This window comes from Panthera pardus, unplaced genomic scaffold (genome assembly GCF_024362965.1).
Source record: "Panthera pardus isolate Hobbes unplaced genomic scaffold, ASM2436296v1 HiC_scaffold_1, whole genome shotgun sequence".
In the NCBI taxonomy this organism is placed as follows: domain Eukaryota; kingdom Metazoa; phylum Chordata; class Mammalia; order Carnivora; family Felidae; genus Panthera; species Panthera pardus.
In genome coordinates, this window is record NW_026526654.1 from 71,791,537 (window position 1) to 71,810,516 (window position 18,980).

Genomic DNA, 18,980 nt, shown 5'->3' on the forward strand with positions numbered 1-18,980 from the left:
CCAATAAACTTTTCCAAACCACTAAAACTCAGATGATGGTCTCTGTCCAAAATGCAAATAAATTGGAAACTCTGATTTTTGAAAGTGATTAAAAAATGCATTAGTCAGAAACTTCAAACCTGAATCATACCATAACAAGAAATCCCAGACAGAAATCTTGGCAAAATACTGGCCAATATATATTGGCAAAATATATATATCTAACAAAGAACTGGTGGCAAGGCTATCTAAATAATGCCTGTAACTCAGAAACTACATAGACACCACACATACCCATTAGATTGGTTAAATTTTTATTTTTATCTTACTTTTATTTATTTTTATTATTTTTAAAGTTTATTTACTTATTTGAGAGAGACAGAGACAGTGTGAGGGAGGGAGGGGCAGAGAGAGAGGGAGAGAGAGAATCCCAAGCAAGCCTCAGGCTACCAGCACAGAGCCCGACACGGGGCTGGAACACACAAACACACAAGATCACGACCTGAGCCGAAACCAAGAGTCGGATACTCAACCGACTAGGCCACCCAGGCGCCCCAAGATTGGTTAATTTTTAAAAATTGATCATGCCAAGTGTTGGTAAAGATGTAGAGCAACTAGAAATCTTATACACCATTCAACAGGGGGATGTAAAATGGCACAACCACTTTGGAAAATAGTTTGGCAGTTTTTTAAGAAGTTAAACATTCACCTACCAAACAACTCAGTCATTCCACTCCTACAGTTTTACTCATGAGAAATGGAATTTATGTCCACGCAAAGACATGTACATAAATATTCATAGCAGCTTTATTTATAATAGCCCAAAACTAGAAATAATCCAAACATCAATGGTTAGGTGAATGTATTACTAAATTGTGGTAATATATATATTATATATATTATATTATATATATATTATATATATACATGTATATAATGTATATAATTATAATATATAATGTATATAATATAATAATATATTGTATATATATCTCAAACGGAAGGGTTTCCACAGAGCCTCAGGGTGTTGTCCCTCAGAATCTAAGCAAAAGCTCAAGACAGGGAAGCACTTATGTAAAAAAGATCTGTGGAACTGGCTTTTGTCTAATGAAGTGAATCCCAGTAAGATTTGCAGAAACCTACATGATTTTCGAAAGAAATATATACGCAGAAACATAGCCAGGTTGAACCAAAAGGGACACAGACAATCCTAATTGGAAAGAAATGGCTGGACTCTAAAATTCTACTGCCAGGAAGCAGGCTGAGAAAATTCTCTCCTCCCTTCCTTCCTGCCCTCCTTTACTTGCTAGACAGGTTGATTCTAATGTTCGTATGGAAAAATAAACAAGCAAAACTAGATAGAAAAATACTGACAAAAGCAAAGTATTTAAGGGAACTAGCGCTCCAAAATAATAATTCATATTATGAATATGTTTATAATATAATAATTAGACTGGCAAGAATAAGAATTGGATGCAAGCACATATAAAAATGTAGCACGTCATAGAAGTGACATTTTAAATTGGTAGCAAAAATAAAGATTTTCGATAAATGGTGTTGGAGTAAGGAAGGAGTTATTTGGAAAAAAATAAAGTTAGAGCCACACTTTGCAGTGTAATATGAGTGAAATCCAAGAGGATTAAAATATTTAACTAAACAAAATTAAATCATAAAAGTACTTAAAAATTCTGGTATCACTTCTTATGAAATAATTGATAAACCTAGTTAGATAAAAAATAAGAAATTTCTACATCATGAGCCACTATAAATAAAATCAAAATGCAAACAAAAAACGGGAAAATATTCTAGAGCCATATTATAGATAAAACATTAATCTCCTTAAAATACACAAGGTTCCCCAAATCAATACAATGTTAGTAGCCTAATTTTTTTTTTTAACGTTTATTTATTTTTGAGACAGAGAGAGACAGAGCATGAACAGGGGAGGAGCAGAGAGAGAGGGAGACACAGAATCTGAAACAGGCTCCAGGCTCTGAGCAGTCAGCACAGAGCCCGACGCGGGGCTTGAACTCACGGACCGCGAGATCGTGACCTGAGCCAAAGTCGGACGCTTAACCGACCAAGCCACCCAGGCACCCCTAGTAGCCTAATTTTTTAAATGGCTAAGGCTATGAATAATTGTCTCCAATGAGGAAATAAAGATGGTTCTTAAGCATTTGGAAAGACAACCTTACTCAGAAAAGAAATGCTAATTAAACGTAACCTTAAATGTCACTTTTTAACCTATCAGTTGTGCAATCGTCCTTAAGTTTGGTAACACGCTAAACAAGAAAATGTACAAGGTCACAGGCACTTTTGTACTCTGTCAGTGGAAGTGTTCATAGGTGTTAACCTCTGTGAAGGGCAATCTGACAATATTCAATTACAAATGTACATACAAATAGTATGTAAATTACTATTTGTACATTATGATACGTATTCAAGCTACAGTGTTAAGTGATAAAAGGAAGCTGCAAGAGAGTATGTGCACTATGAAACTTCGTACAAAAAAGAAAAAGAATACACACATACACAAGATACACATATTGGCTTACAGTTTAATGCAATTCCTCAGGGGAGGTGTGCACATGAGGCATATTTAATGCCTCTGGGAAGAGGAATTGTCATAGCAGGAAGACTATGACAAAGTTTAACCTCTGAATTTGGAGCCATGTGACTATATTACCTATGTAAATTTTAAAAAATTAAAACATTTTTTAAAAAGTACATGATAAAATTTTTTTAATTCAAAAGACTCCAAGTTTTAGAACTAATAAAGAGAATTCAGTAAGGTTACAGGATACAACATCAGTAGTGTTCTATGCACTCATGGTAGCCAAGGTGAAACATAGTAAAAGAAAAATGACCCCCTTAATAATGACAACAGCAACAACAAAAAAAGTTAGGTGGTACCTATATGTTGTGAATAAGACTACAAAAATGCTGAAGGATATTTTATGAAAAGACATAAAGAGATGCAAGCTATACTATATTCATGGATGTTCAGATTTATGATCATAAAGATGTCAAATCCTATAAACTACTCAACAAATGTAATGTCATTGTCATCAAAATCCCAACAAAGCTTTTCATGACACTTTACAATAAAATGCAAAGATGTATGTGTTAAGTATATCTTAAGGCAACAATAGCTAAGATAACTTTGAAGAAAAAGATATGGAGACAAGAAGGTATGAAACTAGTCCTACCACATACCAAGAGATATGGTAAATGCACAGTAATTTAAGACAGAACATCACTCCTGCAGAGATAGGAAACAATGCCATTGGAAAAGAACAGAGAGCCTGGAAACAAACCCACATGTGTAGTAAAACTTGGTCTCCTTAGCTAGGTCTCTGAGACTATTGTTCAAGTCTCAACAACAGCATTTTCACTTTCTACCAGCGCTTCACTCAGGCATCTGGATAGGACCTACTTACGTATCATCATCGTCCGATCTTGGTTGTTCCTCATCTACTTCAATGCCAGGGGCCATTCCCACATTTCCCTCATCTTCTCTAGGAAGCCACTGTTTTAATGTTCCCACTGTTAAAGAAATAAGAGAGATTAAAACATCCCAGCCTATATACCCAATGAGGGGTATACCCAAATCCTGTATTGAACATCAACCATAAAGGTAAAGCCTTTGAATCATTTCCATTAAATCAGAGAATATGACAGGAATGACAAGTGACATCCCAACAATCGCACATTGTCTGAAGGTGGTAGGCAACACAAGACCAGAAAGAGAAGTGAGAGGAATCAGGATCAGAGATGAAGAGACAAGGGGCGCCTGGGTGGCTCAGTCAGTTAAGTGTCCAACTCTTGATTTTGGCTCAGGTTGTGATACCACGGTTGTGGGGTTGAACCCCATGTCCAACTCTTCCCTGACAGCTCGGAGCCTGCTTGGGATTCTCTTTCTTCCTCTCTCTCTGTCCCACTTCCCCTCCTCTCTCAAAATAAATAAACTTAAAAAAGAGAGAGAGATGAAAAGACAAAATACTCCCACTTTGGGGATAGATGCTTTGATTGTATAGAAAATTTAAGAAAATCTTCTATTGTAAAAACTTAAGATTTGCCATTTTTATTGGATCACACTATTCTTCATCCACTGATTATAAGATGCATTATTATTTTACACACCAATAGCAAAGAAAATGTTACTGACAAAATGACAAAATGATTCCTTAGCCCTTAGAATTTATATTTTATAAACATAAACTATTATAAGAACTTTTAGTCCTTTCTAAGCATACATTTTAAATATTGTATCAGTCTTGTATATTCCTAAAAAGGAAAATATAAGTTAAACAAATTGAATAACATATAATTAAAATGCCTCACATTCAGAGTATTACTCCTCTGAATTATTTTTTTATATTATCAATCAAAATTTTTGGATCCTGACTCAGAGATACCATAATAAAATGATTTAGGAGACAATTAAGATATTCTGAATTATTCTTTCATTAATGTCTGTGTTTTCTAAATTATGATAAGAAGCACGTAACATAAATTTACCCTCTTAACAAGTTTTAAGTGTACAGTATTGTTAACTATATGCACACTGCTGTATAAGAGATTTCTAGAACTTTTTCATCTTGCATGGCTGAAACTCTAAAGAAGACCCCATTCTCACTCTCCCCTGCCCCTGGAAATCACGATTCTACTTTGTTTCTAAGAGTCTGACTTCTCTAAATACCTCACACAAGTGGACTCATTCAGTGTTTGTCTTTTTGTGACTGGCTTATTTCACTTACATACTGTCCTCAAGTTTCACCCATGTTGTAGCATACGACGTGATTTCTTTCTTTCCTTTTCATGGCTGAATAATATTCTATGCTATGAATATGCCTCATTCTCCTTACCCATTCATCCAGTGATGGACATTCCAGGTTGCTCCCACATCTTGACTATAGTGAATACTGCTACAATGAACATGGATGTGCAAAAATATCTCTTCGTTCTTTTGGACATACACCCACAAGAGGACTTGCTGCATTATATGGAAAATCTATTTAAATTTTGTTTAGGAACCTCCATATGCTTTTTATTATGGCTGCACTATCTTACAATCTCACCAATAGTGCATAAGGGTTCTAATTATTTCGCATCAACGCTTATTTTCTGTTTTGTTTTTTGTTATTGTTGTTGTTTTTGTTGTTGTTGTTGTTTGGCTAGCAGTCATCCTAACAGATGTGAAATGATATCTCTGTGTGGTTTTTATTTGAATTTCCCTGATGATGAGTGATGTTGAGCATCTTTTCATATGCTTATCATTGATGTCTAGGCTTTTTTCCTGCATAACTTCAACCTTGGTGCGATCAATAGCAATGTTGAGACATATTTTCTTAAAATCTAAAACACTAAAAGGGTTTACAAAAAAATTTAAAATGCTGGCTTCCTAAGCTGGCTTTAAAACTATAAAGGCTTAGCCTCCGTTTGACTCCCACTTTGGGAATTTTGTTATACATGTCTACATTAGTTAGCTTTTCCAGAATAAACCACCACGTAACTTAGTGGTTTAAAACAGTAACCATTTATTTAGGTCACTACCCTGCCATTAGGCAGCTCGGACTGGGCTTCGCTGGCTGGCTCTTCTGGTCTTGGTTGAGCCCAATCATGCATGTGCGGTCACTTGCCAGGCCAGCTGGAGGCTGGCTGGCCTACTGTGGCCTCTCTTGGGTGGCTTGCCTCTCTTTTCCACATGGTCTCTTCATTTTCCAGCAGGCCAACTGGAGGGAGTTGAGAGATAGACAGAGTTCCAAAAAAAAAAAAAAGAGCAGCAGTGCCTTGAATACTCAGATTTGGCACACCACCACTTCTACTCATCCTACCCACGTAAGCAAATTACAAAGGCCAATTGATATTTAAGGGGAAAGAAAAAAAAAGCCATTTAATGATGGAGAAGCTGCAAAGTCATATTGAAAAGGGCACAGATACAGGGAAGAGTGAAGGACTATGCCCATTTTGGGAGCCCACCATAACCTACGTCTCCCACATGTCCTCTGCAACCATCTGGTTCCTAGGGGTCTAAACAGTGTTTCACGTTAGTCTCCAGGAAAAAATCCCACCCACTGCTAACAAGTGGGATTAGAAATAGTAACTTTTCTCCAAAGGTGAAATTAAAAACAAAGTGTGGCTTTTTCTCTCTGGTAAACTATTCACGTACATAACTACAAGTAGAAATTTCACCACACTGTAATAAAATATTTACCTATTTTTAATCAATATGTTTCATCCCAAATCATAGCTTATATTGTTTCCTAAAGTGCACTATAAAATAAATGAACTGATTGATACATATCATCTATGAGGTTGTCTGGCTGATTAATAGCAGCCTGAATATTCCACTTGGTATAGGATTCATAGTTTTTGGTTTCCTGTTTTAGGAAGACAATTTTAGCAGGCTTTTATTTTTTGTTTAACAAGAGAGAAGAAAGAATGACTATAGCTAACTGTAGAAATGTAAATCAGCTGTTATCAGGATGTGCAACCATGATGTTACCAAGGCAACTCTGTGGCCTGAAAATTTACACAAGAAACATGGAGGTTACCTTCCCACCAAGGATCCCCTTGGAGTGGTTAAATGATAAACAAAATTACTGACCTGAATTAATTATGCACATGTAAAAAAAAAAAAAGTACTTGTCCTCATCTAAAGAGTGTAGCTTTTATTAGTAAGAGTCATTGAAAAGGATTTTATGAAAGTCTTGCTATCTCAAAGTGAGGATAAATTAAACACGTAGTTGATAAAGTTTCATTTTTTAATGGAATGCAGGGCTAGAAGCATGAAAGAAATTGGAAGTTTAAGCTAAAGACTGATGAAGGGTATATGAAAAATGCTTAAATGTATGACCAATAGCTAATCCTTACAAGCCTTTATAAACTGTGTCTATTATACCTGCAATCAAAGTTAGTAAAACTTACACATTCAGAAAGCCTTCATGAAGATTCTATACAGCCATAAGAATTATTTCTCACATTGTAATTTCCCTCTCCAACTTGACGGCCATACAAATATTGGTAATTACATGCTCTTGCATAAAGTTATACTAAAGCTGTGCTGTGGTTTTATGTTCATTCACAAAGACTATGGCCATCTACTAAGTTCTAGGCACTAGGGATAGAGAGACAAAGCAGAGTGGTAATCAAGACAAAGCTCTCATAAGCTTATAGTCTAGGGAGGAAGATAGTAAGAATAAGAAATTAAAGTGAACTTTAGTTTTATGATCAGACAATTATAGTGTCTCGTGGGGTATTAAGCAGGGAAGCCAAACCTAGAGGCAGGCAAGGGAAACATGCTTAGATATTTTCTCAATCATTTAAAGCAGTGGCTCCCCGTCAGTGGGACCCAGGCAGTAGTTTGAGACCCAGGTTTTTCATAGCAATCATAAAAATGCAAATAAATTCACGACAGCATCTTTTTTATGACATGAATTCAAACAATAAATATAATGATGAAAGGTCAATATTGCATGCGTTTAACAAATAATTTGAGCGTGAATGAATTTAAGTGTCAGACCGAATGAATGTGAAATTGTCAGAAGCAGCTAAGAGAAAAGGTGGGGAGACTGTAGACAAACTTGAGGACTTCCTAGAATTTTTTGGATTAAAGAGAAACATATTAATATAGATACAGGGTCTTCCACTCACTCATGCAAAAGAGCATTCAAGGTTCGACTTTATTTCAGACCCCTTTACAAAAAGCCCCATTGGGTACTATAGGGAAAAGAAGGAAGAGAAGGGTAACTGCTGATGAAACACACTGACAGAAATGGTAGGAGGTTCATCAGAGGGAAATCTTACAGGAGGTATAATTCTGATCAAAGAGGCAGGCATTCCAAACCAAGGGAGGAATATATGATGGTGGAGAAATGCAAGCAAACCTTGGCATTGCAACAGGCCGACCTGATCTTTAAGGTGCTTAGAATCCACAAAGAGACTGGATTTTATTCTGGGGGTAAGAGAGAATCTTGTGCAGGATTTTAAGCTGAAAAGAGATTTGGTCTTTTTTAGGAGGAGGATTATCAGGCAGGAGTGCAAAGGGTTGAGCTGAAGGAAGAAAAGATGACCAGAGACAGGAAGTCAAGAGGCCACAAGCACTCAGAGCACAGCTGGGGCAGGAGGCGTGTCAACGCCCTGAGCAGGTTGCAAAAGAAAACATCTGCACTCTGCTTTGAATGCACCTGTGGAGCCAAATTCCTATTTCCAATCTCACTTGATAGATCAATTGTTCATACATGCCCAATGTAAAGCCATCTGTGTAAAAATACATGAAGTTCATGAACTAATTAATTAATTAGGCATGACAGACCAAATGAAGGTTTTCTATGACTCTCTCTAAGAATCACAGGCACAAATGGAAGCAGAGGCATCATAGCCACCAAGTATGTCCCCACCTCAGTGTCTTGAAAGAGGAACACCATCCTTCCTACCTGGCCTGGGGTCCCAGCCCTTGGCTTCCAGGCCAAACCAGGTCAGCCCAAAGCTTCCTCCTTACCGCCTCCAGTCCCATCCTCAGGGACAACGCTTTTAGCCCAGCACAGAAGGGAAGGGAGCAAACAAACAGGCAATTACATCGCTTTTTATAATTCGAAAGTACTGGAAAGAGAGTCTTAAAGGCAGTTTCTCCCTTTCTCCCTCTCTCTCCTCTTAAGTTTTAAGCAACAGTGTGTCAACTGACAGAAGTAGTAAGAGCGAAGGATTTCGAAGGACTTCTTACACTCAGGGACTCTGGCCCCCCCTACTTCTTCTAGATTTTAGTCAAACTGCTTTTCTCAGGGCCTGACACAGACTCGTGTACCTGTATGTCCTTCCCACCTGATACGTTCTTTCTTCTCTACATTCTTGAAGACTCAACTTTCACAAAGATTTCACAAAGTTTGTGAAGTTTAGGCTTCACAAACTGGCCGACTCACTCTTGGGCAGGAAGGTGCCTATCTTACATTATTCTCAAGGTTGTACACATTTTTGCATCGTTCTTTATCAGCCTCTGTTATACCTAGCTTGTATCTATGCCTCCTTACCACCTCAATCTCACCCTGAAACACAGAGTCCCTAACCTCGCACCTGTGCCGAGGCGCCTGCCTGCCTATGGCGACTTCCTTGTAGCATTGCACACCTGAGCAAAGACAAAATCCCAAAATAGGAATTGCCTCAAACTTTTGAAAATGATGGTTGGCTTTCCATAAGGTAAACACAAACATAATCTTGCTAAAAATCAGAGGCAAAATAAAAAAACCTTCCCAAAGCCAAGAAACTCTATTATGATGCATTTTCATTGCCTATAGGATAATAATTTGTCTACTGAATAGCTGTCAGAAATATACTGTCAGGTAGAGCTAAGCAAGACCAGCTGATCATCTACAGAGCCACTTGCCCTACTTACTTATTTTCACCAGTTGTCAACTGATTAAAGAAAATTACCCCACTTTTCTCAGAAGCTCGAGTCTTTTGTTAGCAGCATTTGGGATGGGCTCAGACAAAGCAAATCAGCTTCTGCAAAGGCTGAGACCTTTACCGTTCTCTCTCCGGGCTGAAGGTATTTTTATCCCCTTTCTACATTTACAGGTCTCTGACAAAGTTCCTCAGGCGACTGGTTATATTTTTAAAAATAAGCTGCATACCCAATTCTCTTTCGTTGGCAGAAAACGAGCTACTTGTTAGACGTGCTGCAGCCAAAGCGTTCATTAAAGCTCCTGGCACTTCGTGCCGCCACTGTTTCCTATTTTCTGGAACGCCTTCGGTCACAATCCCTTGGCCACCTGAAGAGGAAACTGTGTTACTGAAAATAAAAATGTTTCTTCATTTGACTTCTTATAAAATCACGGAATGTTAGAAGGTGACCTAATCCCACCCCTCATGTTACCAGCAAGAAAACGGAGATACAGAAAAGGTTAGTGACTTATGACACATGGCTGATGGGTAGGAGAGTCACTTTTGTGCTTTGTAAACTAGCCACACTGGTATGTTAAAATTTCTATTCCACTTGTTTATTTTAAACTAGGTTTTCCTTCTTATCATCTCATTGGCTTCAAACAGATGAAATTGTATTATGTTTGCAAGCCCCCTCTTGCAAGTTTGAGGACTTTAGTGTTTTTTAATGGTATAAATGTAAGTCAACTCACACATTTATAAATGTCTGTGATATAGTTACACATTTCAAGTTATGAAATGGGTATAAAGTTCAGCTCTCCTCCAACCCTATGTTATCAAGAGGAACATAGGAAGTAAGAAAAATCTTCACCACCTGTAAAAATAACACCCAGACTTTGCTGTGAACACCTCCTATGGAAAGACTATGACGGAAGCTCAGATGTAAATGAAGGAATTTAGGTTGGAAATATCATATTCTAAACACTCCTAACATTTCAATAGCACACTGGTTTACAAAGTAATTTTATATGTATTTTTGTACTGCTAACTCTAACCTTTGTGGATAGCCATCATCTTAATTCAGATTTTATTGATGGAAAAAAAACAACCCCTGCAAGAAATTCCAAGGAAGTAATGGGGCTAGCAAGGGAAGGCAAGTCAAGCCAACTGTCCTTCCTTAGACAATCTCCCTCCCCACAAGGAAAGGGGATTCTGGATCTTTCCTCCTTTCTATTCTCATGAACTGGAGTCATCAGTTGTCTAGCATAATTAGCAAGCAAGTTTCTCAGGAGGTGGGGCAGATACCAGAACAATGTCTTTGAAATATATTTGATACCAAATGTATAGGGATTGTACTAAAAGGACTGTGGCATCAAGCTGAGCACCAGCAACAAAGCTGCAGCTGCGGCTTTGTCTCCCCCTGCTGGCAACTTACACTGAACGAGTGTAGATTCCCCGCCCAGCAGAGTGGAACAGGTGGAGGTCATGTCACCGGCTGCCATCATCGCCAGGAGAGTCTGAGGAGCTCGTGCATCCCACTGTCTCCTGTTCTCTGCAGCAGCACCAGTATCTTGAATGAACAACTCTGAGTATGAGAAAATGACTCGTTATTTTAAAAGCAGTCAAAGTGCAACTAATTGTACCAAAGAGTACTCAGGAACCCTGGAGGCAGTCCATCAGCTGGTACACTCAAAAACAGAGAAATGACCACCTCATTCGAACACAGATTGTTACAGACTGAATGCTTGTGCCCAGTCTCCACCCCAGATTCCTATGTGGAAACCTAATGCCCAATGTGATGATATTGGGAGGTGGGGTTTTCCAGGGCGGGGGCGGGGGGAATGATGAGGTCATGAGGGTGGAGCCCTCATGAATGGGATTAGTGCTCTTATAAAAGAGACCCCGCAGAGCTCTTCACCCTTTCTGCTAAGTGAGGACACAGTGAAAACATGGCACTGGGCCCTCACCAGACACCAACTCTGCCAGCACCAAGATCTTGGACTTTCCAGCTTCCAGAACTGTGAGAAATAAATGTTGTTTATAAGCCACTGAGTTAATGGCATTTTGTTATAGCAGCCCAAACAGACTAAGGCATACATCATAACTTACAAGACTGAAATTTTAAACAGGTTTACGAGCTGTTCCATTTTTATTAGTAATATTTGATTGACTAGCCAATATATCCAAATGTTAGTAAATATTAGTGACAAGAATGGACAAATTCCTTGAGGTACTTCTGAGCATTTTACTTCAGTCGGTTTCCATGGAAATGCATTCAGTTCTGTTATCTTAATTTAAAAATCTTTTTATTTACTACTATGTTTCACTATAGGAAATATGAAAATCAGATAAGTAGAAGAAAATAAAAGTTACCCATAATCTCACCGTCTAGAGACTATTAAAAATTTAAAAATTTCTCCTTGAATATAGATTCTGTGTTTTGAAACAAAAACGGGCCTCACACTATGCGTAACCTTCAGAACTTACTCTTTTCAATGAGTAACATATCATAGTCAGTTTATTAGCTACTCTTCTATATGCCCATCTTAAAGCAAATATAGTATTGTTTTGCGGATGTATTAGAATTCTTTGTAATTGGATGTTTAGTTTGCTAGTAAGTTTTCACTTTTATAAATAATACTATAATGAGATCATCGTAGCTAAATGTTTGTGGACATTCATGATTATTTACCCTAGAAAAACTACAGAAGGTGACAATTCTAGGAGCTAGATTATTTACTTTACCAAAGCTTTTCACTGCTAACGTGGACTCTATTACTAATTTGCTCATGATTGTTTTCCATGTATTTTGAATAGTTTTCCCTAACCAAAAACACCTATATTTTCTCTTACTTCTTTTTCTTTTTTTGTTGTTGTTTTAAATTCTAGTTAGTTTACAGTGTAATATTAGTTTCAGGTATACAATGTAGTGATTCAACACTTCCATACATCACCCAGTGCCCATCACAAGTGCACTCTTTAATCCCCGTCACATACTTAACCCTTCCCCCCAGCCCCCTCACCTCTGGTAACCATCAGTTTGTTCTCTATAGTTAAGAGTCTGCTTCATGGTTTGCCTTTCTCTCTCTCACTTTCCCAGTGCTCATTTGTTTCTTAAATTCCACATATGAGTGAAATCGTATATTGGTTTTTCTCTGATTTATTTCACTTAGGATAATATTCTCTAGCTCTATCCATGTTGTTGCAAATGGCAAGATTTCATTCTGTTTGATGGCTGAGTAAAATTCCACTCTGTGTGTGTGTGTGTGTGTGTGTGTGTGTGTGTGTGTGTGTGTGTGTGTGTGACATCTTCTTTACCCATTCATCAGTTGATGAACACTTGGGCTGTTTCCATAGTTTGGCTATTGTAGAAAATGCTGCTATAAATAGTGGGATGCATATCTCTCTTTGAATTAGTATTTGTGTATTCTTTGGGTAAATACCTAGTAGTGCAATTGCTGGGATATTTCTATCTAATAGGACTAGATCTATTTTTCACTTTTTGAGGAATCTCCATACTGTTTTCCAGAAGGGCCGCACCAGTTTGCATTCCTACCAAAGGGTTCCCCTTTCTTTCACATCCTCGCCAACATCTGTTGTTTCTTGTATTGTTGATTCCAGCCGTTCTGACAGGTGTGAGGTGACATCTCATTGTGGTTTTGGTTTGCTTTTCCCTGATGATCAGTGATGTTGAGCATCTTTGTCTGTTGGACATCTGTCTGTCTTCTTTGGGAAAATATCTACTCATGTCTTCTGCCATTTTTTAATTGGATTATTCATTTTTGGGGTACTGAGTTTTATAAGTTCTTTATATGTTTCAGATACTAACCCTTTATCGGGTATGTTATTTGCAAACATCTTCTCTATTCCATAGCTTTCCTTTAGTTTCAATTGTTCGTTTAATTAACTTTCTAATATATATCTTCATTTTTTACATATAAATTCTTTGGCTTTTTAAATTTTTATTTTCATTTTGTTGTATCATTATATAGGGTCTGACTTCACAACTTTCCCCCAAATTGTTAACTGATTGGCCTAGCAACATTTATTTGATTGAGCCTTTCTTTCCCACTAACTTGTGATATAACTTTCAGCATAGGCTAAGTTATTATCCATACTCAGATTTGTTTCTAAACTATTTCTTCTTTTACTGCTTTATCTATTCTGATGCTAGTATCATAGTCTTTCAATGACTATAATTTATAGAATATATTTTGACATTTGAAAGCCATATGTGCCCCTTCGAATCTCCAACATTCTCCAAACTGCCAAGATGTTCTCATCTTTTTGTCGTTTTGATTGAAACTGACAAAATCCATATATATATTTGGAAAGAATATTTCTAATATAGAACAGTGTTATTTCTCCCCATTTACTCAAGTGATCTTTACCTCAGTAAGGTTTTATAATGTTCTTCACATGCTCTGCAAAACCCTTATAAAGTTTATTCCTAAATTATATATGTGTACACACACACACACTTGCTGTTGTTACTGGAAATGAGATCTGAAAACTAAATGAGAAAAATACTTGCGATACATATTATAGGTAACGCTTTAACTTCAAGAGTCTTATAAAGCGAAAAATAAATGCCATTTTCAGTGGATAAATGAATGAAAGATGAAAGCACATAATTCACAAGAGAAATATGGATGATCAAAACATATGGGAAAAAATTTTCAACCTGAATTATAATTACAGGAATGCAGAGAAGTTTAAAGACGATTTTCTGTACCCAACTGAAATCTCTTTAATCTAAAAAAAAAGGCAGCTACATCTTGTGAGACCTACAACTTACAGTCTCCTCTTTCCAGAAAATTTATGCAATGCAAAGAATAACCTTGGAATTTGTCCCTTCCTCTGCAACTTTCGCTCAGGCCACTATAAGATCCTGACGGCCAAACCTATAGGTTCTTATTCAACCCACTTCACTTAGCCTTTCCAGTTGATGCTGCCAACCCTGCACCTCCTTCTAGAACTTTCCTCTTTTGGCTTCACTCTCTCTGTATTTTTCCAAAACTTGTCTAAACATCGTTAGGGTCTGTCCCAAGCTCTATTTCCTTCTCACTCTAGTCCCTCTGCCTAGGTATTTTCGACCATCGTTAAGGTGATTATGATAATACTGTGTGTAAACTATGGAGACTCTGACTTGTCCAAGAGCTTCAGTCTTCCACAGCTAGCATCTTCTAAGCATCTCCAGCCGAGGCTCAGAAAGACCCAAACCTCAATGTGTCCCAAATCTAGAGTGTGATACTATGTCCGCTCACCTCCCTCAGCACGATGTGTGTGCCTATTTGGCTGGTAACAGCCTCATCCACCTGAATTGGAAAACTGGGAGGATCCTTGACCTCCTTCTCTTCCTCAACCGCCACACTCAGGGGTTCACACTTCGGTGTCTATTGTCACCGCACCGCTCTGGCCTGTGCACCTGTCATTTCACACCTGAGCTATTTGTCTCCTGCCTGCAGTCTGGCCACTTACATGCACACCATCCTTACACTGCAGCCAGCCTGGTCTTTCTCCATCACAAAGAGCATTTAATTCCCTTTGGTTGAAGGTCACCATACAGGAAAAGCCCAAGCTCTTTAGCATGCCAAGCTCTGTAGGAACGGGTACCTCCCTGACTCTCCAGCCAGCTGGCACTGTAATGATGATTAGTATTTGGGCTCAGAAAACATGTTTTGTACCCCCTCTCTTTGGCTTGATGCTACTGAGATGTCGAGGGCAGACTCCGTTTTCATTCATCGCTGAGATCCTTACCACCTCGCACGGTCTGTGCACATGGAGATTCTCAGCAAGATGCCTGCTGAACTGAATAAAGGTTTATTTTCTGGAATCACCTGGACATGAGGTGAAGTGTATTATTCTAGGAAGAAGACCCCCAAGCCAAGCGAAGGCACGTAAATGCTCACACAGCTGTAAGGGAAGAGGGGTGCTCCAGGAGGCTGCATGCATCCCATCATCAGCGGTAGGAAAGAGGGGTGCTGGGGCAGGAAAGGTGGGTGAGCACAGGCTCAGGTCCCACAATGTTAAACAGGATACTATGTGGAATGGGCTGTGAGGAATCCTGTAAGCATTATCCAGAAAAAGTTTAAGTAGAAGAGTCATATAGCAAGATAACTCCGGCAGCTATTTAGAGAACGAAGGGGAAAATACTAGAGAAAAGAAGGACACATAAGAGAATAAGGCAGGGCAGTGAGGCACAGGAAAAAGACAAGTTAGAAACAGCATTTATGAAGCACCTACTATGTGCCAGGTACTCGATATATCACATTTCACTTTTGTCCTCACAGTAAGCCTGTGTGGCAAGTACTATTATCCCCGTTCCTAGGAGGAAGCTGAGGTTCAGAGCACTGTAGTCATTTGTGAAAGGTCACACAGTCAGAAAGTGGCAGTGGCAGCTCGGATCCAAACTCCACGCATTCACTATCTCGCCACACTGCTGAGAGACGACCGGGCCCTAAACCGGTGGCCGAGGGGCTGAAGGAAGAGGAAAACTCCAGAGACGTCTCAGAGGAGAACCCAGCACGGTGTGCAGCAGGAACGGTCAGCCTGATGCTGGCAGTCCCCACAATAAAGGATGGCTGGGAAGGAAGAGCTCCAAAATTCAAGTGACAACTGATGAATCCGAGAGGCTAGTGGGACTTGTCCAAGGAACAGTCCAGCAGACAATGAGAACGTGGGTGGTGTGGAGCTGCCGGCTGGGGGCAGGTGCCTAAGGAGACAGCACAGAGCAGGTGCAAAGGGCTGGGTCCCTGGGGGCAGAGGAGCCAGGGCTCTGCCAGCTAGGGCCCATTGAGCAGGGCAGGTGACACGGAGTTGCAGGTGAGCGAGGAGAGGGACTGTGATGGATCGCCAACAAAATGTTCTTTCTCATCTATGGCTTTCAAGAGCCACAACACGTACCTGCTTCTGGACAACAGAGTTTTTCAAATGCTTTGTCTGTATAATCTTCATATTCCTTAAGCTTCATGTCATCCTCAAAGGTCAAAGTTTCATTTCGCACATCCGTTACCTAAAGCAATTCCACAGTGTTTCATGACAAATAAGCCATATTTTTTGGAAAGAAATACGTTGAAAATTTTTTGTGTGTGTTCTCAGTAACAACATTTACCAAGGCATGTGAGAAGTATTCAACATATGTATATTAAACAAATAAGTTAGTAGCATTTTAAAACTGGAACTATGTTGGAACAAGATAGAAACAGGAATGTTTTTGTTTCTTCTCCTCCTTTCTCAACAGCGACAAGCACCAATCATAGGGCAACTTGATTTTATCCAGACTTCCTGCCTTGAATTCTATCCTCCTGCAGTTCCATTCTATAGAACTCTCAAGGTTATCTCATCCACGCCCTGCTTTAAGTGCACAATGTTCCCAATCAGGTCCCTAAAACTGCTCCTAATACTCCACAAACAATACTAAAATGATCACTCTGTTTTAAGCACATCAAAGCATCGAGTAACAAAGGGTGAAGAACCCTGACAGATAACACTTTTTTTTACTCTCTTCCTTTATACTAACAGGCCAGCTTTGGCACCTGGCTTCATAGAAGTGCCGTGGATGTACCACTCCAGCCCTGAAATAGGTCCCCGGATCTGCCCCCTCTGGTCCCCATAGGGCTGGGACGCTAAGACACCTAGTGGTTAAAGAGAAGTGAGTATTAACTATCACCACTCTAAGAAGTCTCTATGTGGCAAAATGCTAATAAAAATCTGAAAGGTAATTGGAGCACAGAGGATTTTTAGGGCAGGGAAACTATTCCGTATGGTACCATAATGATGGATACGTGTCGCTATATGTCTGACAAAACCCACAGAATGTACAAAACCAAGAGTGAACCCTAATGTGAACCAGGGACTTTGGGTGATTATGATGTGCCCATCTAGGTTTATCAGGTATAACAAATGTTCCACCCCGGGGCGGGAGGGGGGTAGGCTGTGCATGTGTGGAACCAGGAATGGATGGGAAATCTCTGTACCTTCTGTTCATTTTTGCCATGGACCCAAAAATGCTCTAACACATGAAGTCTGTTCAAAACAAAAAAATCTAAAAGAAATGATAGCATTAAAAATTTTGCAGCTAATGAAGAACATGAATGAAAGAAATTAAGTATCAGACGTGATATAGCTCCTATGTGTTTACACGTAACTTTTGGTAATTTAAAAGGCAGAGTTAGTGAAGGTGAAATGGAGACACAAATCAGTTGATTCTGATTTTTGTAAACAGGTCTGGTAAAAAGTGGGATTAAAAAAGATGTTGAATACAAGTAATAAAACGAAGTTTGAGTTTATCGCATTCGTGCATTTATCACTATGTCAATGAGAGCCCAAGTGCATAACTGAGATTTATCCAAAGATCAGCAGAAACTTATCAATAACTAATTAAGACCTAAAAGAAATGTGCACTGTTTCAGGATATCTGCTCAATGTTTTAGGTAAGTATATTAGTTGTTGACTATAATTAAGTCTTCTATTTTAATTTGGCAAGGACAAACAGTTCATATTATGAGAAAATAATTCCTTTACAAGAGAAAAGTAAATTAGATTGGAATAATCCATCTAAGGGAATAATCTCAATGAAAAAAAGAATGGTAAGATAAAAAGCCTTTTGGAAGACTCATTTGAACACCAAAGTTCCTTCTAGGAAGACTTAAGAAAATTCTCCCTATGGCCTATTGAAAAACTTCATTAAATGTGCTATTGAGACACTCATTTTTCTCATACCTATTAATGGAAATAAATACTTAATGGCATACCTCTTCCTCTTGGAGGGTTTTTTCATCAGAAATACATTGGTTTAAACTAATTTCAAATTTCACTCCTCTCTAGAAGAAAGCAAGGAAAATAATGTTAGTTTAGCAATCTAATAAAAGTGTTAAAATTACAACTCCTATTTGACATTACAGATACTTAAAACCGTTAGCTGAACATCACAAAATAAGGCAATTCCACAAAATAGTAGGGGGAAAAGTCCTATAGGCAACCCAGATTGCAAGGTGTGCCCCCCCCCCCTCCACAGCGAGCTGTTTAATATGACCCACAAGATCAAATGTTTATTACCTTAGCTTTACAGTTCTGTTCTGGAATGTTACTTTCCTTTATGGTCTGAACTCTAATTTGTTTCAAGTCTCTTTCAATATCCTGCAAGTTTAGAGAAAAATTAAAATCTAGCATTTAACATTGATCAAACAATGATAGTTTCACAACCCCTGAATTCACAGCATGGTCTGTTTACATTACTTGACTTCTGGATTGAATCCAATGATTAATTTGAGCATCAAAACATGCCTTTGTAAAGGAAAATTAATAATAATTCACTAAAAACTTGGACACAACATCCATTAACTTGAAATAGCAATACATTGGACGCTGGCATTGCAATGGCAAAAATTCCATAATGTGGCAATGCTTATCACTCTGGTCCAGTACAACTAATCTAATTCAAGAATATAATTTTGGCTACAGGATCCCTCCCTTAAGAGGCTTACGATTGTAACCAGGAAAACAAGTGCACTGCTCACAATAGTAAAAAGGAAGGAGAGGGCTCTAAAAATTGCTGGGCAATTTCAAAGAAGAGAAGATGACTGTGAAAGTAGATGACGAGACTGTCGAAGGAACAGGTG

At 38.6% G+C, this 18,980-nt stretch overlaps 1 protein-coding gene across 8 annotated transcripts in view; it reads right to left on the minus strand.

The window, feature by feature from the left end:
* The window catches only part of NEK5 (NIMA related kinase 5), a 61,526-nt gene that overhangs the window by 5,886 nt on the left and 36,660 nt on the right, over positions 1–18,980 (minus strand). For all 8 annotated transcript variants that reach the window (XM_019447640.2, XM_019447645.2, XM_053899922.1 and 5 more), the window contains 6 exons: positions 18,418–18,498; positions 18,114–18,182; positions 16,264–16,372; positions 10,793–10,942; positions 9,609–9,746; positions 3,420–3,525 (listed from right to left, as the gene is read on the minus strand). In XM_019447640.2, coding sequence (XP_019303185.2) covers positions 3,420–3,525; positions 9,609–9,746; positions 10,793–10,942; positions 16,264–16,372; positions 18,114–18,182; positions 18,418–18,498 — 653 coding nt within the window. The remainder of the gene's footprint in view (positions 1–3,419; positions 3,526–9,608; positions 9,747–10,792; positions 10,943–16,263; positions 16,373–18,113; positions 18,183–18,417; positions 18,499–18,980) is intronic.